This window comes from Aphis gossypii, chromosome 3, assembly GCF_020184175.1.
Source record: "Aphis gossypii isolate Hap1 chromosome 3, ASM2018417v2, whole genome shotgun sequence".
Lineage (NCBI taxonomy): Eukaryota > Metazoa > Arthropoda > Insecta > Hemiptera > Aphididae > Aphis > Aphis gossypii.
The window spans coordinates 29,890,434-29,916,167 of NC_065532.1; the positions used below are offsets into that span (position 1 = coordinate 29,890,434).

Consider the following 25,734-nt stretch of genomic DNA (forward strand, 5'->3'; position numbering starts at 1 on the left):
GCAGTATACAGTATACTATATACTCGTATAGTGAAAATCGTAATAAGCGCTCGTTGCGGACGTTACGAAAACCTTCGCCTATAAAAACGGACATTTACACACGCTCACGGTGATTGTTTGTTTTTGTGTTTCTGATCAATGTGCATCTGACTTGCCACAGGTAAGCCATCATATACCTATATATTTTTATAATAAATAATAATTATTGAATTTAATAATTAATACGCATTCGAAAATTATAATACACGATTGCGAAAATACTAATTATAATTAATTATGAGTGTAAAGTACAATAATTGTTACTATAATATATATATATATATTTTTTTATTAAATTAAATACGCACATTAAAAATAATTACACCAAATTATTATACAGATAAATAGTTATTAGTTGCGCACATATTTAAAAACGTTTTTGTTTATTCATTATTATTTGCTTTCACCAGGTAAAACAGGTTCAACAAATTAAATTTAAATACATTACAAGGTAAATACAATATGATATTCTATAATCATAATAACCATATAAATATCATCTTTTTATAGGACCAAAAAAAAAAATTAAGCTTTTAGATTTTTTTAAAAAATAAGTAGTTTACATAAACGCTGAAGTTTGTAGGTATGGAAATTATAAGTTAATTAATAATTAAGTTCATTCTGAAAAAAATATATATAAATAAGTTAATTAAAAAATATATATATTATATTATTACATAGGTTTGGAATGTGAAATCAGTAATAATATATCATAAAGGTAGTGTGTTAAAAGATGAATTGTAAAAGAAAATTTTGTTAAATTTATTTTACGTAGATATATTAGTTTATTGGCATTACTGATTATATTATTTCGATAATTGAGATTTAGTATAGGTAGTTAATAATAATTTCAATACTTGTATACAGACTATTATTGCAGTTTGATACATGAATATAAAAATGTAAGTTACAGTATGTAAATAGTTGGTAGAAACTAGAAATATACAATTTAATTAATACAATTTAATTTAAATACTTACCACAGAAACACATATAATATAACACATATTTTTCATTTATTTTGATTATTGCTATTAAACAGACAATTTTTTTTGGCTCTGTAAAGTGTTGTACATAATTGAATATTGGATGTATCTTGTATCTATTAGAACAAATCTACGTTTTTTTTCATTATTATGATATTATAAATTCTAAATCGATAAAATAAAACATCACATTTGAGCGAAAACAATTAATTATTCTTAGAAACTCCTCGCATTCACTAGGATACTTAAAACAATTTTTTATTGTAAAATCAAAACATTATCTCTCTTTTTGCTAAGAATCAAAAATTCACATTATTACTATAAAATTTGAATAAATTATAGGTAGAAGAATAAGATATGATGAATATAAATTACTTAAAATATCATATAGCCATGTAAGCCAATTAAAAATATTTATTTCTTAATATACATTCTTATTTAAAATTGTTAAAAATTGTATTAGTATTTTTATAAACTTTTAAAAATCACAAGAAAGTTTATGGAAAGTGACATTTTCATTTACGTTTATAAATACTTAGTTATACTAGATTTTATGAATTCAATTTTTGATAATTATATCATTACTCCAGTATTTAGCATCGAAATGATAAATTAATTTATGTGGGACTTTATTTGCGAAATTTATTCATTTAAAAATTAAAAATTGTAGACTTACCTATTTTAATGTCATTATAATTATTAACTACTTTACTCTTTTTATGAATTAATTTAATGACAGAGATATGATGTACATATAAAAAACATGGATGAAAAACTAACAAAAATGTTTGTTCTGTAATAAGTTTTCAATGTTTTCACCAATAACATAATTTTATTACAACAAAAGTCAGCCCTACTTAAAACGTGGTAAGACTTATTTTAAATCACACCACTATAGCGTAATGTTATACATATTTTATATAATTGATAGTGATTAATGATTATAAATTTAAAAACTGATTATAAGTGGATTTGATTATTAAGTATATTTTTAAATACATTTTTGTAACATTAATATTATGATAATAGTATCTTTTTCTAGGAAATAAGTGGTTTAAAAAAATTTTAAGTATAATTTAGGTAAATACAGTCAACGCAGTAACTCGAACCTTGATATATTAAAATTCTCAACATTTCAAGAATAAAAATGGAATTGAACTTCGAACGACACATCATTTAATTGATTTTTGATCTCAAATTGTTTAAAACCTTCCTTTAACTTCGAGTTGCCAAGAATTAACTGTATAAAAATCTTATAAAATAAAAATAAATGGTAGAATGAATTAAACTTGCTAATAAGTAATCTATAAAGAGAACTTGCAATATAGCAATTTGTAAGGAAGTTAAGACTTGTAATTTGTATAAAACAATAAATTATTCATTTTAAATGTTCAAAAATTCCTAGAATGCTACTATATAAAATTAAATGCAAAAGATTTAATTCATATTAATAATTTTAGTTATTCAATCAAACATTATTTTAAAAACACTAATTCGATTAGGTAAGAATTTAATATAAATATGCTATTCGATTTATTACATTTTATTAATGAATAAATATTTGTCATTTTTAAATTTCATTATTTAATTAAAGATTTTACCATTCTATGCCTTATCGTTTTTAATTTAATTATAAATATATAATTTAAAAAATGTTTTTGAAATGTTATTTCCAAATAATAGAATCTTCTCATAAAATAATGCTCAATAAATGAAATATATAATATTATATAATTTTAATATGTTTTCACATTTTATAAACGTTTATAATCTCACTATTTATTATGTTTTACAATTATTAAATTAACATAAACTTATCATATGAAAAACATGATTACTTATTATATTTTGTTTGATTAAAACAACTAAACAACAAAGAATATACATTTTTTTAAATTATCATGACAAATATGCAATCTCAAAAAAATAAATAATTAAATATTATGATTGGGATAATGATGAATATTACAATTTACATAGAGATACAGAAATAAGACTAACTAACTAACTCTTTATTACAATTTAAATTTTTATTATGGATTTATGTATGAGTAATGACCGTCTAACTAGTTTTTCAATGATAAATGTTTTTATAAAAATTGTACGAACAATTTGATAATTTAGTATTCTAATTTTAAATAAAAATAGTGGTTTAAAAATGTAGATTTAGTCTTACAATAGGTAATTATGTTATACATTTTAAGTATTTAGTGTAATATATATATAAAAAGAAAAGATAATCATTTTTATGTTGCACATTTTAGAATTCTGAAAACTTATAATAAATAAAACCATTAAAATATATCAAATGTATTAGACAATGAGTGTTTTATGTTGAAAAAAATACCCATTATTACAGTAGTGTAATATAAGTATATCATACATAGGTATGTAAGTTATATGTATAAAATATATAAAACATATAATATGTCAGTAATAAAATGTACATTATACACGAGTCGTACAACTTGAAAGACTCGTAACAATAATATAATAACCAATCCTTTAAAAATGTTTAAGAGTGCCTAAATTTTACTTTTTATAATATATATTTAACAGGGATAGACTCCCAATCCTTTGGGCCATTAATCCTCATACAATTATTATGAAATATGAAATTTAAGGTTGCGTTAACAAATAATGCTCAAATTCTTGGAGTGGATTTAATTTATACGTTTAGGGTTTTACGTCGATTAATAGTGTAAATAAATTAACTTACGTTTTAAAACACAAACATTTATTTAAATTTGTCACATGTAATATTAGTCTCGATCAGCATAGTCCTAAGTGGAGATTTACACATTACCGTCCTGGAAAATCAGCCACTGTTTATCTAATATATATATATTTATATTCTATATTAGATAAATTACGTTCAGGGACTGTAATAGTTGCTATTTGCTAGTCAGTCCTATTAGGTAGCTACTTTAAATTATAATTCTTTAGTTTAAAATGTAGGTTTTAATTCTCTCATCTAATGTATAGGTATTTTATTTGATTACTTATCTCGAAAAGTATATGCATGTTTTTTTTTTATTTAATTTTTTACTATTTGTTATCGATACATTTTTTTTTAAATATTGTTTTTTAATGACTTAATAAAATCAAATTATATACATTTAAGAGACGTTAATCTTTTTCAAGAAAATACGTATTTACCTCTAAAAGAACCACCTTTATACGCGGGTATAATCCGCATCGGTTTGTAATGGTTTTATTATTGTTATCTACTTTTTTTTCAAAATGATTATTCTCGATAAACAAAATTATTAACATACATGTTTGTGAACTTGTAAAATTATGTTTGCACAAGGCCATTCATCGACAGCCATGAATCCATCAATATTGACCCTCGTCTGGATGAGTATACTAGTATCTCTAGTCCAAACTGTGTTTGCCGATGACGTCATTATGCAAAAAAGGGTAAACTATTATACTATTAATACTATATTATTAAGTCATTTTATAAACTAATATATTATTATTATTATTCGTATATTATAAACTACTGATTTTCGATCAGTACCTACAACTATTACGTTTTTTTAAAATTAATTTTCAAAATTTGTTAACATTTCATTAATAAAAAAGTACAGAATATTACTTATCATATTTTATTTATAAATAATTTATATGCAATTATTGTGTTTATATTCATACACGCAAAATAAATAAAGCGTGGTCACAGATGAGTTTTACTGAAATGGTCTTAGTACGACCAATATGAATAACAAAATTAAAAAAAAAAAACAATTGTTTATGTAGGTAAATAGTTACATTTTTAAATTATTACTTAGAAATATATAAATACGTATCAAGTACAATATAATAAATTTTATGTTTAGAGCATAGATACATGTTATAAATTATATATATTTTTTATTAAATCTAATTGTTTAATGTTCAATAACTATGTAGGTATTGTGCACGAATATTATATAATACATAGGATGTGGTTGTGAGTTTCTTGGTTGTCTTCGTATAAGCTTTACACGGTTTATCTGAGTAAACACCAATGCCTCTGCTATAAAGGAAAATAATTTATAAAAATATATATGCTATAGATAAATTATACGTGTCGAATAAAACGTCTGAGGCACTCAATGATATTATTTTTTTCAAAGCGTTTTCAACTATTGTGACGTGTCATAACATCATGCCAGACACTCGAAAAAAACATAAACACATGTATAATATTATGTTATCCTAAACTCGTAAATTGATTATTTCATATTTGGACACGTTTGACAAATTTTACATAGACCATCTTATTTATTTCGAATATAGGTACTCGTAATTGATGAATCCACAATATTATTGTACCTTCATAAACTGAATAATATCTAAATTTATTATTATGAAGATTTAAACTATGGGTTGTGAATCATTAGATACTATAATAAATAATGCATATTATATTTTATTTAATAACTGTTTAATTTTGTATTCATATTGCGCTAAGAAAATTATTTGTATATACCAATAACAGGTGACACATATACTGTAGGTATAGTAATTATTATTTTTAGAAATATTGTTTTAATCGTGATATTCAGTTGCAGTGGCGTTCTCAGGAATTTTCAATGGGAGGAGGATTTGAAAATTTACTAAAATACAAAAGTGGGGGCTCTGCCCGTAATATTAATGTTTAGTGTAATTAACTATTAGTTATAACAATTATAAATACCTATAAATAGCATTAAAATAAACGAAATATTTTGAAAATTAAATCATGTAAAAAAAATGCCAATCTAAATAACTGATGAAATTTTCAAGTTTCTACGACTTATACTTTTTGAATACTAACAAATATTTAAAATCGTTTGAGAATAAATCGTTATCGTTGCGCAATTTAAAAAAAAATTTAAAATTTAAACGTTCATACAATTTTTCCTATAATGATTCGAGTTTTCTCTATAGCTAAGTGAAATTAACTTGTGGAAAACTTAGTGTTGAATTTTTTAACCTTAGAATAGAACACGAACAATTTTATGATTTTTCAACTATAAAATTACTTGCAAATGTCCACGATTTTGACATATTTCATAAAATTTTAAATTATAAACGCTTATAAAAAAAAATATGACCAACAATTTTTGATTTTTTTTTAACTACATTAAGAAAAACTCATTAGGAACCTTGTATTAAATTTTCAAGTTTTTTTGAACGCCCAAAATTTTTTTATCGACAATTCAAAAAAAAATTCTTAGAAAAATCGAAATTTTCCGTTGTTTGTAAATAGCTCAAAAAAATTCAAAATATTTTGAAAATTTTACTGTATATAGATGACAAAAATTCTAGTTTTTCCGTCACTTTTTTTTTGTTTCTCTTGATTTTTTGAAAACTGTTGGAAAATGTTACTTTTGACCTTTATAATGCACCAAGGATATTCACTTTGTCATCGGAAACCATCCCCGAAATTAAAATCAATGCATACATCACTACATTCAGAATTTATAAAATACGGCCAATGGGGGGTCAAACCCCATAATCTCCCCCTCCCTGTGAGTACGCCTCTGTTCAGTTGAATAATTTATATTATTTTTAATATATAAGCAAATATGTAAAATAAAAATCTTCTCTTCTTTGATACTACTAACATAGTAAATATATTTAACATAATTTAAATCATAATTTTAAAAATTACTTAATGGTCTTATATTTAGTACCTACATAGATTTACAAGTGTATATATTATATTATAACTTAAAAAAATAATCAAGTATATATATATTATTTATACCATTAAAAAATAGATTTAATAAACAATATACATTATAGTTTATTAAATTTGGATTTGTTTGAACAGTATTTCGACAACGATAATCCGGTAGCTGAACCAATCAGAAGAAAAAAACCTTTTTGCAACGCATTTACAGGTGAGGAAAATATTAATTATACTATAATATTATTCATGTTAATTGAAATTTTTAATAACACTAAACAAACAGTTCTTTAAAAAAAATGATTTATCTATTATATTTGCTTTAGTTACATTAAACGACCTTCATTAAACCCACTAAAACATAATATTAAATATTTAAATTATAATATTAACACTGCTATAATATAAGGTACCTAATTACATAAATGCTCAATAAAACATTCCTTCAATGGAAAACTTAAGTTGAAGTGTTGAGTGTGTTTGATTTGTAAAGCACCTAAAAATATTTATTTTTAAATATTATTTAATTGTAAATTACCTAACAAAGTATAACTACACGATTTATACAATATTTAATTAAATGTATATTATTAAGGTAACATTTAGCAGTTTCTATTAATTAAGTCACTATATATATACTATATATGTGTTCCTAGAGATATAAGCTTGACAATTTTTTTTCTTGAAAATTTTCGAATTTCTTTGAACATTTTAATTTAATTTTTTTTTTAGTATAGTTAATTGTTGACGTTTATACACTCAACTACTCAAGACTCAACATATTTATACTCAGTGTAAGAATACAATATTTTTATTAATAGATAAAAATACACATTTATAACTTATTTATATAAATATATAGTTATTTGGATTTTGGATTTGCAATATAACATATTAATATATTAATTATATTTGCTATCTATTTACAAACTAATGCATTGATTATGTATTGAGAAACATATAATTCAACTACATACTTGACAAGTTCATACTTTTACACTAAATAAATATTTAGATTCTGATTTTGATTAATTTCGTGGCTTCATCATCGCTGCATCGTCGGTTTTTATACAAAAACCGTATTTGCTATCTATTTATATGCATTGTGTACAACATAAATAGGTATTATCACGCTTCATAAATTCGAAACATTGTAGATTAATACAATGATAATATTAATTAGATATTTATGAATTTTCCTAATTTAATTATTATTATTTATTAATACCTATTCATAAACAAAGTTAGGTTAATACAGCTGAGTCCTAGGTATGGTTGTTTAAATTTCCAATTTATACTCATGTCTACTGCTCTTTAAATTATATTTTAAATTTATCTGTACCTTATCCTTATGTATTTTCAATAATTAAAAGCTATTCTTTATCTAATAACAATGTTAAATCATTAAATAAAATCTTCAAATTTTGTGAAAGTTTTATTTTTCTTACATAATAATATTTCAGTTAATAATATTATAAGATACCTATTTATTTATTTTATAATGAACTTGTATTAAAAAGGTGTTGTATATATAATATTTTTCCATATTGGAGAATAGTTAAGGTAAATATTTTAAATAATATTTAAAAAAATTAATATGTAACGTGTGCACCACATAGTAAAAAAAACTTATAAAAACTACTAACTTTACTAACTTATAAAAATTGAATAACTTTTTAAAAGTATAATAACATTTTTAATAATATTTATATTTATTTATAACAAATTCGATTCGAAACTGTGTGTTTAATGTAGTGGCGTAAATACGGGAATGCAGAAATGCGGCTGTATTAGAGTCCTAAGTCGGGGGCCTTTCTGGATACTGTTTTTTTTTCATTTAAAAAAAAAAGAGAACTCATAAACGTTATCTAATTTATTGACAACTTTACAAATTTAAATGATCGTAAAATAAAATTTAAACTGTTATAACTGATTTGTGAAATACTCAATACACCATTAAAGACATATAAACTTACAAGTTCCTTTTTCATTTTTTCCGAAAAGAAGTAGGACTCTTTAAGTTTTTCGCTTTGGTGCCGAATTTTCATACTTACGCCACTGGTTTAATATGCATTTACATGATTGATATGAATTGTTGTTTTATAAATATTGCTTTAAAACTAATAGGTTGTGGTCGTAAGAGATCAGACGAATCAATGGCCACCTTGGTCGAACTTCGTTCAGAACCGGCTGTCGAAGAGATTAGTAGGCAGATAATGTCTGAGGCTAAGCTCTGGGAGGCGATTCAAGAAGCCCGACTTGAATTATTACGCCAACAAAGACAAAATAAAGCAGTAAGTTGAACTCACAAGTTTATTTTTTTTATAGCAATATGATCAACCATCAACCAGTTGTTAATGATTTTTAAATTAAAATGCATATTTTATTTCAAATAGTTTAGTACGAGCTTTAAAGTATATAGCAATTTTTTGTATTATATACCTATGATTTTCTAAGTTTTATTTTATTAGTGTTAAAGAGTTATAGGGAGTTTATCTTGATAGTTTTTACTCAATATATAGACACTCTCAGAATCTCATAGGTATGTGTCACACTATGCCGCTATAGTGAAGTTATCTTGTTATACAGTCTATGATAACAGTTTTCTTTTTAATTTATTTTAATACAATTATAAACATGATGAGCAAAAGAAATAAGACAGTAAATTTAAAAATGAAAGAAACTTGAATATTGTAAAACAATTTACAATGTTTAAATTGTTTTAGTGAATTGACGATATGTGATGACAGGCTAAAGATTAGTCATAAATATAGATAAATCGTCTGATAACGAAAAAAATTTTTTTTTTTAATATCGTATATAATATACAAATGTAAAATATCTATGAATACTCATAGTATTTCCATTAAAATTAAAAATTAATGAATTTATTCAATATTTTTCTTATTAGTCGAAATGTTTTATTTGCATAAAGTTGATAAGTATTAATAGCATATATGACATATGTACACACTACACATGGATAATTTTAACATCGATCATGAATTAGGAAATATTTTTTGAGTATTTAAAAGAGATTTCTTCTGCTAGAAATTTGATAGAAGCCTGAAATAATACTATTATTAAACTGACTTTTCTTTATTTAGTTTAATTTTCTACCAACGATAAAACTTTTATGTAGGTTTTGATATTAAATATTTTATAAATATAATAATAATTCAATAATTCTATCAATAATGAATTCATTTATGTAAGTGATTTATACTTTATAGTTTATAATAATAAACACATAATTATTTATTATAAATAAACATTAATAAGATGTATAATATATAGTATATTATAAACATTAGACAAATATTTATTTTACTTTGTTTCGTATAGTCTTCAATTAAATTTATAAGAGAAATATTTAGTTAAAATTTCAATTTAATAACCGATTATTCTGTAACTTTACAATTAATGTAAACAATCAATAAGTTCAACAGTTTAGATAGGTTCGTTTGTTTAATATTAAGCTCCATCTTTTATATCTTATTAAATATCAATTTTTTGCGGTGTTGTAAGTAAGATACAATGAACCAAAGTAAAAATCATCAAAGATATAAAATATTTATAGTAGTAGTAAACGCTTAGTTTCAAAATATATAGTCATTTTTAGAAATTTTTTTTTTTTTATGAAATTTCAAGGAATTACATAATTATATATATTTTTTAAAAATGTAATACCATTTTCAATCATTCATAATTTTTAGTTTTTACCATTTTGATTGGCTGTATAAAATTTCTAATTTTATTTCTTAAACAAAATATTTTACTTGGATTTTCAATGTTTAAAATCGAATTTCCGACGAGTAAACAGTTATAGGTACCTAAATAATTTTAAATATTCAAAGTTCAAATAATCGGAAGCGAGATCGAGATATCACAGGGTATCTTGTAAAATATGGTTCATACACTACTCCACTCATCTAAACCTTATATACTTACAATACATGCTTAAGTTTAAGTACAATATTCTTTTCAAAAATGTTGTTCTACTATGACTCCTTAAAATTAATTAAGAAAAAATTTCCTAAAAAATTAATGCTTTTCGAGAAAATTGAAGTGTTTATCTTTAAAAGAATTAACTTGTGTATTGTACACCTTAGAACTAATGTTAATATAATGTAATACATATAGTGTGTACTGTACTTACTATATTTATACATGTTTAATATTATGAACTTTTAAACTATGAACAAAATTCTATTCTTCACACGTCCTGTAAAAAGTTGCCAAACAATGCCATAAGATTTTTTATCGAAATCGACCCGTAAATCCCAACGGAATAAGTTATTTACAAAACGAAGTTACCGGGTACGGACACAGTAGATACATAGTATCAACGTACACCCGAGACCTTCTTTGAAATGTCGACAAAGTGTAAATAGACGACGAACAAGTATTTTAAAACACCAGCGTTTCGTGGTTTCGAAATTTAATCGCACGAATAAACACGAATAATATTATTACTTGTCTATGTAAAGTATCGATATGTACAATGTATATCAATCTATATTCTATACCACTTTACCGCAACAACGTTTTATTGTAATATTAATTTGTCCCTATTCCACTTTTTTTAAACATGAGTTCCATGGCCTAACTGTTACCATTGCAATTAAAATTTTTTTTTTTATTTATCTGTTTCAATACACATGAATATATTATATAACCATTATCACGATTACACTAATACCAGTAATACCCATTATGTTTTAACAAATGACAAATCACAAGCATACAAATATAGGTAAAGTAGATAAAACTTGTATATAAGTGCATTCGTCTTCACAAATATATTCTAAATCACGCGTTGGTATTATGAATTGTGGATATTGGCTATGTCTGGGTACAATCATTATATAATTTAATGTAAATTATAAAAGAATTAAACTAAAACTATAATACTATATAGAGATATCAAACCATGTATCTCAAAGATATGTTTTTTTTTTTAATTTAAAACTCTATACTTGAAAGTCTCGTGAAATCGCTTATTTATAGTTAAAAAATGTTAAATACCTACCTATAAATACACGTCCAGAGTCCTGGAGTTTGTATGCGTTGTACTAATAATATTAACGACATCGAGTGAAGTATGGAATGAAGTAATGATTCGGTCTACGAAAGGTATTAAATTGGCATTCAATATGTATGTATTCATCAATATAATGAAAGTACTGAGAGTTATCTATTATTAGTTTGTTTTCATTAATATCAATAAGTTAATTGTTAATTACATTTACAGTAGCCGTGTTTTAAATTTCAGGAGAGAATGGAAATGAAACCTTTTCCCGGGGGTTTAAGAAGAAAACGTCGATCTTTTGCCGCCAGTGACAAATGCTAAGATATTCATCAGCTCTGTGAAATTTCTTTTATTATAATTATATATTATAATTTCCTTATAGTAAATTATTTAAGTAAATAAGTCAGATAATACAAACTATATACCTACATTATTTTGTGAAAAATATTAAACCAAATATAAAAGTTTAAAGGGAATATAATTCGCATTGCAATTATAAGCTCTCCCTAGATTTATAATCAAAATATAGATGAATTATTATTAATCAAATAAATAATTTTTGTTGAAATTATCAATAAACTAACAACAATGTTTATTAAATATTTTATTTTGATCATGAGTAACTATTGCATTCATTTTTAAGGCCTTTACTCATTACCATATCATTTTTATCGTGCTTACCTAATTACTTATACATATTAATAACTTAAAAATTGGTTGTTATTATTGTTAATAGTTATCAATTATATACATAAGAAATCTAATCAAATAATATGGTTTACCGTTTAGAAAATATCAATTTGAATAGATATAATAATAACATAAAATAGTATAGTAAACTATTTTAGGTAGTACCCATATAATATAATAATTAATAACTAATGTGTCATGTATATTCTGATAATTAATAATAATATAAATTATTTCATTGATCAAAAACTATTGAAAAATAAATTGATTTAACATTTTTATCATCAAATTATTTTAATGAAAATCGTTAAACTATTTATTGTTGATTTATTAGATTTATTTAATATACGATTGATTTTTTAAACCCAGAAGATACAATGTAAAAGTACACAATATGTAAATTATTATTATTTTTAAGTAAGTTTCGTTTAAAAATATAAACATAAATAATATTATTATATTTTAATAAATGTATTTAGTATAGTAATTTATCATTTTACTAAAGGCCAACCCATATTATTAAAAACATCTGAACTCTGAAGTATCAACAAATTTGTTTAATAAATTATTAAAATGTTTGATATTGGACGAATAACGAATAATTTGGACTATAACGGTAAGTATGAAGTATAGGTAGGTATATTAAATATTATGTCAAACTTTTAAAATAGGTATTTCAACAAAAATGTGTAATATTGTATTACCTACTGTACCTATACTTTATAATTTATAGTCTATGTATAGATATTACAAAATCTTCTACACTGACCGCAAAGTGAACGTGTATTTTCCTGAAACGTGACCTAATATTGTTAATACATTGACGTGAAAAGTTCTTTCTTTATTTATTTATTTATCTGAAAATCGTTGTTGAACATTTCAATAAATTATTTAAATTGAATTACATTAATAAATATAAAAAAAAAAATAAAACGAAAAAAAAATTAAAAGGATACGCAACTCAGGAATTCCCTAAGTATTTATGTATGTTGCCACATGTAAATTTGTAGCATCAAAAAAAAAGAAATAACAATTATAAAATTTTTAAATTCCATTTACTTTACATCTAGTTTTTTACTATTTTTTCAATATTATAATTTTTTTTTATCATTTGACATACTTCCATATTATACTATTTTTATTTTTATTTTTTATTAGCTAATAATTTTAAAAATCTGTAATAGTAATAACTATTACAGCTAAATATTATTTTTATATTACCTTTTGACATATTTATATTGTACACATTTTTACATGTAGTTTGATGGATAGAACGATATTATTATGATTATTGGATTATTTAGATTATTATTAATTTACCTACAATATTTTATAACAATTTACTTTTTATTTTTTTATTTAAATAATTAATACTATACACAAGCCCGGATTAAGGGGAGCACGTCCCAGGGGTCCATGTGTACAAAGGGCCCATAGTCTTCTCGGCTTAAAACTACATTGAGTGATAATTTGTACTTTTTATAGTACCTACAATTCAATTTTCACAATTCAAAACATTAAAAACAGTAAAAAAATAAATGTGTGTGTGTTACCAGTACGCGCGTGGGAAGTAAAACTTCTTTTGAACGGTACACCTGATAACTTGAGTGAGTGAAAAAGAAAGGCATGGATAGACTGGGGTAAAGAGGATAATAAATAAAGATAAGAAACAAAGTAAATTAAATTTTTTAGATTTATTTTTAATTTTTTTATTCTAATGATTGATTATCATTTTGCTCAATCGGTATAGTAGTTAATAGGTGTTATTTGTAATTATATTTTGAATATAGCTCTCCAGTAGCAGATTTCAGTCTTTCATTAGCAAAATGTGTAGTCAAAAGATGTTAAGTTTCTTGAAGCTTTGTTACAAAAAAAAAAAAAATACAAACTAAGCATTATATAATTATATAAAATATAATAATAAGTCATAACTCATAACATACCTCTTGTGAGCTTAGAGATCGTTGATCAGTTGCATAACGCCTAACTACATCTCTTAGTTGATCTGTTGACATTCCTGGCAACAAAATTGTTCTCACAGCATTAGTTTGTGTTGTAGGTACAGCTTGAGCCAAAATTGTATTGAGAATATTGAACCATACTTGACAATAAATGCGACCTTCTTTAGAATGATCTAAAAGTTTTAGTAATATTTCACCATAATGTTCAGGAAAGTCATGATTCATTATTTCACATAGATGATGACTAAAAATCTGTAAATAAAAATGTTATAAATAATTAACCTATAATAACAAAACACCAATATAAAAATATGCAATTTACTTACTTCATGTAAAGACCATGTATAATCTGATCGTGTTTGTTGTTTAACTAATATTAAAGCTCCTATGCAGTAATCCATTAATATCGACCTTTCTTGCAGTAAAGGCTGTTTGGTTGATAAACAAACAGATACACTGAACTATAAAAATTTAAAGTTAATATCATATTTAATTTTACAAAATGTTACTTAACACTTTAGAGAGTAAACTTAATGCAATAGGCTCATATTGAGCATTATACAATGGTCAACAATAATTTTGTAAGCTTGCATAAATGTATTTGTAGATGCACTAGATGGTGAAAATAAAGGAATCAGTATATCAGCTAGTTCAGGGTAGTTCAATGCTGTATTTTGTACACGTAAACATTCATTTTCATTATTCAGTATAAAAACCTAAAAATATGAATTAAATATAACTGATTTCTAATATTTTAAACAATGATTAAAATAATAAATACATTTCCAATAGATTGAAGCATATTTAACACAAATTTTTCAATGAATGGACACGTCTTTAGAATTGCATATTCAGACATAAGTGTATAAAACAACTAAACACCTGATGATTGAATATCAGCAACTAGTGCAATATCTCCAATTTTTATTAATGCATTGAATTCATTGAATATTAACCTGGAATTTTAATCAGTTTAAAAACACATTTTAACAATAATATATATTTATCTAATAGATCTGTGGTCCCAATATTAATTAACTTACTGAATAATTAGATTCATTGTAGTACATGCCGTTGTTAATGAACGTGGCAACAAATTTTCCAAAATATCAATAATTAATGTGTCCAATTCTGATCTGTTATTAGAATTAATTTCAACTACATCTGAATTCAACTTAGCTTCTCGAATCTTTAAATTATATTATATACTTTAAGTATGCTACTTTCATTTTTTTTAAAAAAATTATAATTCGTACTTGAAAAGTAATTTCAGCAGCTCCAGCACAACTACTTGTACTGCCTTTTTTTGTTTTGTAATCACAAACTGCTTGAACTCTGGTAGTAGAATCTACTTGGACATAAACCATTTTTACACCATCAATGTAACGATTGTCTAAATTTTCATGACAAACTGTTTGCATTCGGTAAACTCTACTACAAAATTGGATTATTTAATTCCCGATAAACAAATATATTTAAATAGAAAATATAATAAACACCAACTTAATAAATTGTACAATTTGTTTAATATTTAATTGTACAATATTTTGCAAATGATCTTTATGATACAACATATTAGTAGATATTGTTTGGATATCTGACAGTCGTAATACAAAATCTGGACTTTTTATAGGATCATCATAAGATTTCAACCTAAAAGTATAAATGCATATAATATGAACTTTGTCAATAGTAGTAAAAAAAATAATTTAATTTTTAACCTGTTAATAATTCTAGTTATAGGATCCTTCTTTAGAGGTATTCTTCTATTAGATTGACTGCTATTTAGAATATTTTTACCAAATAAATCATACCAATTTTGTACACATTCAAGTTTATTTTCTTCAATTAATTTATGATTGATTAGGTCTGATAACCACTCCTATTCAACAATAATAAAGTTAATATTTTTTAAGCAAAAATATTATAATTATTTCATTACATGAGACCCATTAATAATGTGCGTTAAATCATTGGGTTCATACATTGAATCCAATGAAGGTATGAATAAGGTAGATTCAAGGATTCGAACATCAGTTAACCATAGGGTACAAGCTTCATAATACCTATAATTATGAATTATTATTTTAATATTTTTATTGGATAATTATAATTTATAAATGTTGATTACATTTTTTAAAAGATAAGAGTTTCCATACTCTGGTCAGTATAGTTACAACAATATTAATAAAAACTATGACTTACCTATTAGTAATTGTATATGTTTTCCAAAACATTAAATTACTATTAAAATAGTACATGTTAATATAATATGTTTATATTAATTATAGTATTGTTAATTACAAGTACCATATGCACATATAATAAGTTTTGAGTTACACTATTTAAAATGAAAAATATAAATTATATCATGATATTATATATTATATTATTATGTATAATATTAATTATATTATGGCATGAAGTCCATAGCCTTAGTAAATCCTAAATATACTAAATAATAAGCAAAATAAATGCTAAAATGCATTACGTGCCATAGAAACTGTAGTAGTTAACATTGGCTAGTTTTTAAACTAATAAATTTTACTAACTCAAGCAAAATATAAAACAAATTAATTACTTATAAATACCATTATATTATCATACCAACAATGGTAATAACAATAATAATAATAATAAATGTTATTTAAAAATATTATTTATATTTTTTTTAAATTTTTCAAATTATTGTAATTTATGAAAGCTTTTCATCTTTTTTAATTAAACTATTGACAATTTGATTTATAACAGTATCATCACATAAAGAATCTAATAATCTATGACTTATATCAGTATTTAAATCTGGTTTTGAAGAACTTGGAGTATGGTTATATCTGTGATATTTTGTATCAAACTGCACTTTAGACAAACATTGATCTGGTTCATACGTTTTATACTGATATTTTATGGGCAAAGTTGAATTTGGTTCTTCTGAATCTGTAGTATCTTCTTCAGTTTGTATCTATACAATAACAAAAATAAATCAATGCCTATATACAACGTTGAACAGCAATTTTTATATTACTATTTTAATGCTTTGGTCTATAAAATTAATTGACTCTGCAGTCATAGACGATGAACATTTCTAAAAAGTTAACAATGGATAATTTAAAATTATATACAATACAATTTATAATTATTTTTCATAGTTTTTATAATATTTATCAATTACTTCATTTGGATTTAGTAATGCCATTTGAATATTCTTTGACACACCAGAACATACACTGCTCACCATAAAACGAACCACAGACTCACTTAACCGAGCTTTATTGTCATATTTAGGAATCTGTATCCAAGTATTAATACTAACAGCTGTAGTTAAGTTTTCAACATAATGCCACCATTTATGTGGGACGATTAGTACATCGCCTGGTGATAAAACCACTGTCACACATTTACAAGCATTGTCAATATCTGTAACATGGTATATTGAATAGAACACATTGTTTTTCAGAGTGCCAAATAATTAATTTACTTTGAATATTGTCTGGACATGAAAAGTTAATTTTGCTATAACAACTTGACTCTTCATAAGGGATTCTAGAAGGCTTCAGATATTTTCCCATTTCAGGTGGCATTAAAATCCAACGTTTTCTACCAAATAATTAAGTATTAAATGCCTATATTCCTATTTGATACCTTGGAGATATTTTAAATTTAATAACAAACAAACTGGTTCTACTAACTATGAGTAGTTCTGTACCAGAAAACAATAACTATTGTTGTATGAATAGAAATTACATGGGAGCAAAAGAAAAACTGTCATTTGTAAACAGCGCTGTCTCCAGTTTATACTTATCATTAAACTTTAGTTTTGTTGGATTATAAAAAAAATATGTGTTTCTTGAATATAAACAGTTCCTAATAAATATTTAATTTTTATTGCTTAGTGGCAGGACCACCATTAATACCAGTTAGTTTGATTCTAACATACAATTTAAACTATTCAATATTTATTAAAAAAAAAAAAAAAATTAAAAATTATATTTACTATTAATACAAACAAATAATAACTTAATATTTATTATATATAAGTAATTTTTTTTTTATAGAAAAATATTTAAACATTAACTCATTAGATAAATTATCTTATGTTTGTCTTATATCATATATTATTAACCAACTAACTTTCCATGAACTTGAGCCACCAAATTAATACCATATAAATCTTGATGGCATGGTGTATGAGCACCAATACTTCCAATCCATAAAGTCGAATCTTTTGGACCTAAATTCTCATAACCAAACTTTTTCCATGATATAGACTAAACAAAATAAACACCTTTAACAATTTTTTTTAAAAAATTAATAAAATACTAACTTTAAATATGTTTTCATCAACTTTTTCTCCAATGTACTTATAATCAAAATATAACCAATACCCACTGTTTTCAATATTATTTGACATGTTTATAATTTCGCTGAATGAATGACTTTCATGCAAACATTTACTTTCCCATAAAGGTTCCTGTCAATAAATAAATTTTAACACTTAATTTATGTCGAAATAATTATTAATAGTTTAATTTACTTGAGTACACGTAATTCTTCCTTTTCTACAGTCTAATGACTGATGTTCAAATGTATTGTTCCATTTATCTAAATCCCATTTAAATGGATCCCAATCATCCAACATATTATTAAAAACGATTGGAACTCGAGATGATTCGATAAAGTTTTTAATGTTATTCATAATTGAATCTGCAAAAAAATAAAATTGAAATGTTATTTCTTAATAATTAACCTAAACTAACATTATGCATTTTCTAATAAAACTGAATACAAAGATTGTAAGATCCACTGACTGACTATTATTTTCATACAGTTTTAGAATAGTATACAAAAAATGTAACTAATATTAGAATCTTTATATTTTTTAAACACAAAAATAAACTTTTAATTAGTTGACAGGGAATTAAAAATATTATTATAAACTAAACAGAAATGTTAGATAATAAATAGTTAATACAAACAAATATAATGCAAATTTGCAATTAATTTGTAATTCATAAAAAATACTTTTAAATGAAATCAAAGAACAAAAAAAAAACTAATCTAACCTACTGTTTACCCCAATTGTTTTGTAATTTTAGTGAGCTTTAACTACATTTAATGCCAAAACTTTTTTTTATCTGATGTTTAAAAGTAATCTTTTAGAAATGATTTTAGAATACACAAAGTATAAACATAATATTAGGCAATAACTTTGCAAAACCTTACATCAGTTTCCACTCGTATTGATCTATAATGAATGGGAAACTAAATAATTTAAGATTTTTGGTTAATTATTTGTCTTTGTTTAAAATTACAATAAAATATTAGGTAATTGATGATTTTAATTATATTATTATTTTGTTGCCGGAGTATAATCCATAATTGTGTTAAAATATATTTTTACTGAAAACAGTTGATGGTCCAAAGTACAAGTAATCAAGTAATTTATATATAAAATAAACAATTAAACATTAAAAAAAAATAAAAATGTACTCTAAGCGCCATTAATTGAATAAGAATGATAAATATTTGTTAGTAATGCTCATCATCTTATAAAGTGGTCTACAAATACAAATACAAGAATAGTTTGTGGTACACAGCGGTACAAAGAAAGTATAATGATATTAGGACTAGAAGCATGAAGTTCTAAAATTTAGTTTCTCAGGGAAATTATCTTACTTACGCAGACTTCAAATGTGTGTTATTTCTTTTTATAATACTCAATATAGTCTAGTATTTTCCATATCATTCTTAATCAAAATTTCACATTTAACTTATAACATTTTGTAAAGTTAAATTATTTATTTTAACTTATATAAAAATAAATCAGTGTCACTCATTAAAATGTAATGATTTGGGCGAAATTAGCACTAAGTAAGATTAAAGTCATAGTTTAATAGTTTCACAAAAGCTATTCGTCAACTAGGCACAGATTAATGTTGAACTATACAATTGTCGATTATACAAAAGTCAAAAACCTGAAAAAACCAACGAGATATTTGCGAATGAAAAATTCGAATTTGATAACAGATAGTATTTAAATGGGAAATTAATTTTATTATATATTTTTATCAACCACTTGTATAAGATCCATCGAATTATATTATAATATTAATATGCAACTTAATAATATATGGTTCAATGAAAAGAAACACAGGAACTTCGAATTAGAAAGTTGTTTCTATAACCACGAAAAATTTTTAAATAATCCTAACATCTAAGATTGAGGGTCCGGTCGTCCGGAACTCCGGGGCTCGGGCAGTCGGGCAGTTAATCGTTATTTAGTATTTACTATTTACTTTGAATTTATGGTAAATGATGATATCAGTATAACTGATTCCCTCCTCTTTGATAAAATTACAAAATAACATTAACTCAGATTACGGTCTTTCCACCAAAAAATTATTGTTGTGTTGGTACTCAGATTACAAGATTAAAACAACTTGTGGCTATTACTCATGACAAAATATTAATATTTTCAATTTTTTCACGCTATTGCCTATTACTAGTTACTACAGTACTAGTGTACTACAGACTACAGTAGTACAGTCTAGTCTACCATGACTAAATAGTAAATAGTTTATTTAGCCATGCAGTCTACAACGACTACAACTATCCCGAGTCTATCCGCATTTTGATATGTCACTTGTAGTATGTATCACAGAAAAAAAACAATTATTGTACTGTACGTCTGTACATAACAGTTACTATAATTTGTATAAATTTGACGTATGTATTGGATTTAAATGGGTGGTTAGGAGTATTAAGACTTGTGAGTCGGAAAGAACAAAGTAACAAAGTATTAAAGAAAAAACATTAAAAAATTAATCATGTTTTTCATAAATTGTCCATAAACGATAATTGATAAGTTCCAATATTGCATCATGTTAGCCAATTATTTGTTAATATTTAATTGCATGTTCGACTGCCAAATTAAATTTAATATGATTATGTCATTATATTGGAACACAGAATTAACTCTTGACTCTTAAACTATATACATATATATTAGTTTAACAAATAACATGTTTTCGATTAACTGAAAAGTTATAATTTTATTTTAAGCAAATATAACAATATACATCAGAAAACATTTTAACATCATTTATATATATAGTGAAAAATTATTTGTCTTCTTTCTTATTGTAATAATCACGGTTTAATCTTTTTAATATACAATTTTCTACTCATTAAATTTTTAAAACACATTAAAAAGAGACTATTACAAATAATAAGTTTTATTTCCATCAAAGGTTATTTGTTGTATTATATTGTTTAGTAGTTCAAAAGAAGCCATTAAACAAATAACATTTTGATAATTTGTTTTTAAGATAGATAACAGTTCATGGTTGGGTAGTTAAAAAGTTAACATTATTCCTATTCAGTCATTTTTGTTCTCTTATGTACTTTCATAATTTTTTTTTTAAAATAAAATACATTATACACTTAAATACATATACTTAAGTTATAATTAAACATAAATATTTGATAAATAACTTTTCCACACACAGGAATATAACAATTAAGAAACATAAAATAAAGATCATATAATTATTATCATTGTAAGCTATAAATTTAACAATTTTAATAGTAATAAAATAACATACAGTATAAAAATGAATTATATGTAGATTGGCCAATGTAATATATATGTATTATATATGAAAATTAACAAACTATGTATGAGAAGAATAAACTAATGTATAAATTGTTAACAAGGCAATTTTTTTTGAGGCAGAAAAAATATTTATGACTAATGTGTAATTATTAAAATTATTACCACTTTAACTTATTTTATTATATGCATAATTACTGTCATGAATATTTTTTACTAATAGTATATGGTTAATTTTAAACGACAAATAGTTAATTATCAAATATTAAAATCGATTTATAATTAGTTTTAAAACGTACAGTGATGTGAATGAAATTTAGTTTAAAGATTTAATAGAAACAATTAATAAGAATTATATAAATTAAAATAAAATTATAATTACTGTTATAATTATAAAAAAACAATTAATAAATAATCTAATTAGGATTGTGATAATCAATTAAAAATATATATGAATCTAGTATTAAATAATATAAGAATTAAATAAGTCCTACTATTAGATTAGGCAATAAAATTAGCGATTACATAAACCTAAATAAACATTTAAAATAAAATATAAATGATTTAAATAAATTGCACTTTTTAACAGACTTTAGGACTAACATTAGAATCTTACAACTAATTTAAACATATTTTATACTTCTTATACTAAATAAACAAACAAATAAAAGCTCAGTTTCTAGAATTATCACAGAAGAAAAATCATAAGTTGTAGATTATAGTAAATGTATATTTCGGACTTGGGTATATATCACATAATTTTTTTTATATTACCCAATTCCAGCACCTGTATTTACATATCACAGCAATGGATTACTCTGGACATTCAAGAGTGGCCACTTAAAATATATATAATATAAAATTTGTTTAGACTTAACCTCAAAATGTAACAATAGTCATGGACAGGCAGTTTTATCAAGTCTTATAGAAAATCACTTAAGTAATTTTAATTAATGTAAACGCGAGTATTATAACTAAATATATAATATTATATTTATATAAAGGATACTATTAATGCAGTCATTCATTTAATGTAAATATAATTCCTAATCAAAAAAAAACTAGAAGCTTACGTTTCAGTAAGTATAATTCAGTTCTTTACGTAAAAATTCTGGTTTTATATTTGACTAATAAAAATAAGTTGGTCAAACTGTGGAATTATGATTATAACTGTGCTGTAAAATATTAAATAATATTTAAGTATGAATTTTTTCTTACAGCTATGTAATATATAAATTAAATACCTAAAAATTTATGTTTATACTAAATATAAAAATATTTTTGTTATTAAGATTGGAATTTAAGGTACTAATTTTATTTATTTATTCTATGCGTTGGCAGTTGGATGTATGCGTTTTGTATGTCGCATTAGTGATGATTTCTGTGTAAACTCAATACCACATTCTTCACACTTCAATCGTTCACCAGTGTGGATTAGTTCATGTTTCTTAACTATAGCTTTGGCCCCATATGTTTTACCACAAAAACGGCATGCGTATGATTTTTCTCCTCCATTCATCCTGACTTGTATGACATCTTCCTGATGATCACCATGCATAGCCTCCATGTGTATATCCAATGATTCTTTAGTGGTGAACACAGCTTCACACTGTTCACATGCCAATTTATCTTTATGTTCAGCTGCATGCAATTGCAATGTGTTCAGATCGTCAAATGACTTGTTACAAGCTGTACACTTGTATTGAGCTACCTCCGAGTGTAGTTTAGCATGTCTCTGCAATAAGGTAAATCGATTGAATTCGCGACCACAGATAGAACAAGCACAGTTGTATTCGTCTGAGTGGCTTTTCATATGTAGTGCAAGACTGCAGTTACGGTAAAATTTACGTCCACATAAGTTACATTCGCATGTTTTTTCAATAGTGTGAAAGGCAACAGTATGTTGCCAGAGAGCACCACGGTTGCTGAATTTATTTGGACAATATTCACATGAAAATGGAAAAAGAATTTCTGGTTGTTTTGTTTCTAAATTCCAAGGTTCTACGGGTTTTGGAATGTCTTCATCATCGGAGTAAACAGCTTCAACGCTTGTCATCATGTCGCGAATATCTACTTCGGATACTTCATTTTCTGTAGCTTTTAACTGCATCACAAAATAAAATACAAAATACAAATCTGATATTACACTAAACATTATTGGTTTAAACTAATATAAATAAAACTTTATACAATTTTTACAAATTTATTCTATTATTTTAGTGTAAATAACAATTTCATACATTTTTACAACATACAATCATCAACTATAATAATTTAATATTTGTACAAGGGGTTGAAAAGGCACGTCTCCACTTCCTAGTATTATGCAATATTTTACCTGTTTTTCAACTGCAAATTTGTTTTGATAATTTGTTAAGTTACGGTTTCTAATAGTTAAACTTTTTTCATTGTGATGTCTGTAAAAAATAAAATAAAAATGAGTATAATTAAAAAATATTTAAAAAAGTTTATATTCTAGTAATCTAAAAACAGAGTTGTAAATATTCAATATTATCTATGAATTATTTTAGTTGGTAATATATTACAGTAAGTGTTAATAATTTAGTTTTATAATGAATAACATTTTAATATATAATAAATGAATAACATAATAATTTCATAGCATAACACATTAGGCTTAGTATTCTTTATAATAATTAACTTAATGTTTCAAGACAGAAACAGAACAATTTAATTTTTAGGCAATTTGAGACAATTAGATGTCAAATCCGTATGACTCTATTTTACTGATGTATAGCATGACTAATTTACTTTCAGCAAATTTTTTATTGTTAAGTTTAAAGACTATAATACATTTTTCTATTACCAAACGTAATGGTAAGGATATTCTTTCTGTTCTCATGTTGATTAATTAAATTATACTATAAATTATAACCACATTATAAGTATATATAATATGAACACTTAAAAATGTCCATAACTCACTGAAAAATCTATAATTTGCTCTTTTATTTGAGCTAACAACACAAAAATGGAACTGTTCAATGTTAATTTTTAATTATACGTCTATCAAATGGGTGTGAAATCCTTTTAATTCATCATCACTACAACAGTCAATATTTTTTTAAGATAAAGAATATGAAGTTTCCTTCAGTGAACTGATAAAATGTGGATAAAATCATATCCCAAACAAGTAGTGTTAATATTTATGGTTATGCTATTTTTGGATTTATAAATAGGGAATTTGAACTTGACTTTTAGAAAATATGTATTGTTTAAATTAAAACAAATGATATATTATGTAAGATTAAGATATTAAAAATAATTCAAAAATGTTACTTACATAGAATTTTTACTAGGTTTATTTGAAATTTCTATAGTGCATTCGGCTAATAGTGTAGCCGGCAGTTTAATTGGAAAATCATTTACTGTAAATACATCCTTTTGTCCGGAATGTCCATTTTCTAACTTGGCTTGCCTGAAACCCGAATAAACACAATTCACTGATAATTGAACATTAAACAAACATTTCAGAGAACAAGTATGATGTGATGATGTAATCACTTTACTTACTTGAAATTGGAATTTTTGTATATAGGAATTATTGTGGTCTCAGACTCCAGTGCTCGTTTCATTGATTTTGACATTGACGAAATTGTTGCCATGGTTTGTTTTTTTTTATTACCATTGGAATCATTAATTATAACGTTTAAAAATTGCGATGGCATCATGCCCAATTCAGTTTTATTTTCTGTTTTAACATTAGACGTCATTACAAAATAGTTTGG

General features: G+C 24.0%; 4 protein-coding genes across 9 annotated transcripts; 1 reads left to right on the top strand and 3 right to left on the bottom strand.

Annotated features, from left to right (window-relative positions):
* Positions 1–44: 44 nt before the first annotated feature.
* On the top strand, positions 45–12,203 carry LOC114120111 (cardioactive peptide). Of its 3 annotated transcripts, XM_050204270.1 has the most exons (6): positions 118–160; positions 450–490; positions 4,339–4,448; positions 6,835–6,904; positions 8,818–8,984; positions 11,966–12,203. In XM_050204270.1, exons 3-6 carry the CDS (start codon positions 4,356–4,358, stop codon positions 12,041–12,043), a joined length of 408 nt encoding a protein of 135 aa, XP_050060227.1. In that variant the 5' UTR covers positions 118–160; positions 450–490; positions 4,339–4,355; the 3' UTR covers positions 12,044–12,203. The 3 variants fall into 3 exon arrangements, with proteins under 3 accessions (XP_027837720.1, XP_050060227.1, XP_027837719.1); XM_027981919.2 differs by lacking the exon at positions 450–490 and having other exon boundaries at positions 45–160; XM_027981918.2 differs by lacking the exons at positions 118–160; positions 450–490 and having other exon boundaries at positions 4,311–4,448.
* A 1,884-nt stretch (positions 12,204–14,087) lies between these two features.
* LOC114120121 (ectopic P granules protein 5 homolog) lies at positions 14,088–16,797 on the bottom strand. 2 transcript variants are annotated; one of them, XM_027981930.2, is made up of 11 exons: positions 16,579–16,797; positions 16,316–16,439; positions 16,095–16,255; positions 15,877–16,026; positions 15,630–15,804; positions 15,417–15,562; positions 15,155–15,329; positions 14,890–15,089; positions 14,700–14,834; positions 14,356–14,625; positions 14,088–14,271 (listed from the first exon to the last, which is right to left on the bottom strand). In XM_027981930.2, exons 1-7 carry the CDS (start codon positions 16,632–16,634, stop codon positions 15,248–15,250), a joined length of 894 nt encoding a protein of 297 aa, XP_027837731.2. In that variant the 5' UTR covers positions 16,635–16,797; the 3' UTR covers positions 14,088–14,271; positions 14,356–14,625; positions 14,700–14,834; positions 14,890–15,089; positions 15,155–15,247. The 2 variants fall into 2 exon arrangements, with proteins under 2 accessions (XP_027837731.2, XP_027837730.2); XM_027981929.2 differs by having other exon boundaries at positions 15,630–15,807.
* Positions 16,798–16,950: 153 nt separating this feature from the next.
* Positions 16,951–20,650, bottom strand: LOC114120119 (HSPB1-associated protein 1). Of its 3 annotated transcripts, none has more exons than XM_027981928.2 (8): positions 20,054–20,650; positions 18,908–19,077; positions 18,698–18,844; positions 18,505–18,641; positions 17,852–17,970; positions 17,546–17,790; positions 17,399–17,458; positions 16,951–17,335 (listed from the first exon to the last, which is right to left on the bottom strand). In XM_027981928.2, exons 2-8 carry the CDS (start codon positions 19,067–19,069, stop codon positions 17,069–17,071), a joined length of 1,137 nt encoding a protein of 378 aa, XP_027837729.2. In that variant the 5' UTR covers positions 19,070–19,077; positions 20,054–20,650; the 3' UTR covers positions 16,951–17,068. The 3 variants fall into 3 exon arrangements, with proteins under 3 accessions (XP_027837729.2, XP_050060123.1, XP_050060122.1); XM_050204166.1 differs by lacking the exon at positions 20,054–20,650 and adding an exon at positions 19,597–20,026; XM_050204165.1 differs by lacking the exon at positions 20,054–20,650 and adding an exon at positions 19,131–19,252.
* Positions 20,651–21,821: 1,171 nt separating this feature from the next.
* LOC114120123 (zinc finger and SCAN domain-containing protein 12-like) lies at positions 21,822–25,719 on the bottom strand. The gene is made up of 4 exons (XM_027981933.2): positions 25,520–25,719; positions 25,290–25,424; positions 24,324–24,402; positions 21,822–24,089 (listed from the first exon to the last, which is right to left on the bottom strand). The coding sequence occupies exons 1-4, from the start codon at positions 25,717–25,719 to the stop codon at positions 23,313–23,315; spliced, it is 1,191 nt and encodes a 396-aa protein (XP_027837734.2). The 3' UTR covers positions 21,822–23,312.
* Between the last annotated feature and the right edge of the window lie 15 nt (positions 25,720–25,734).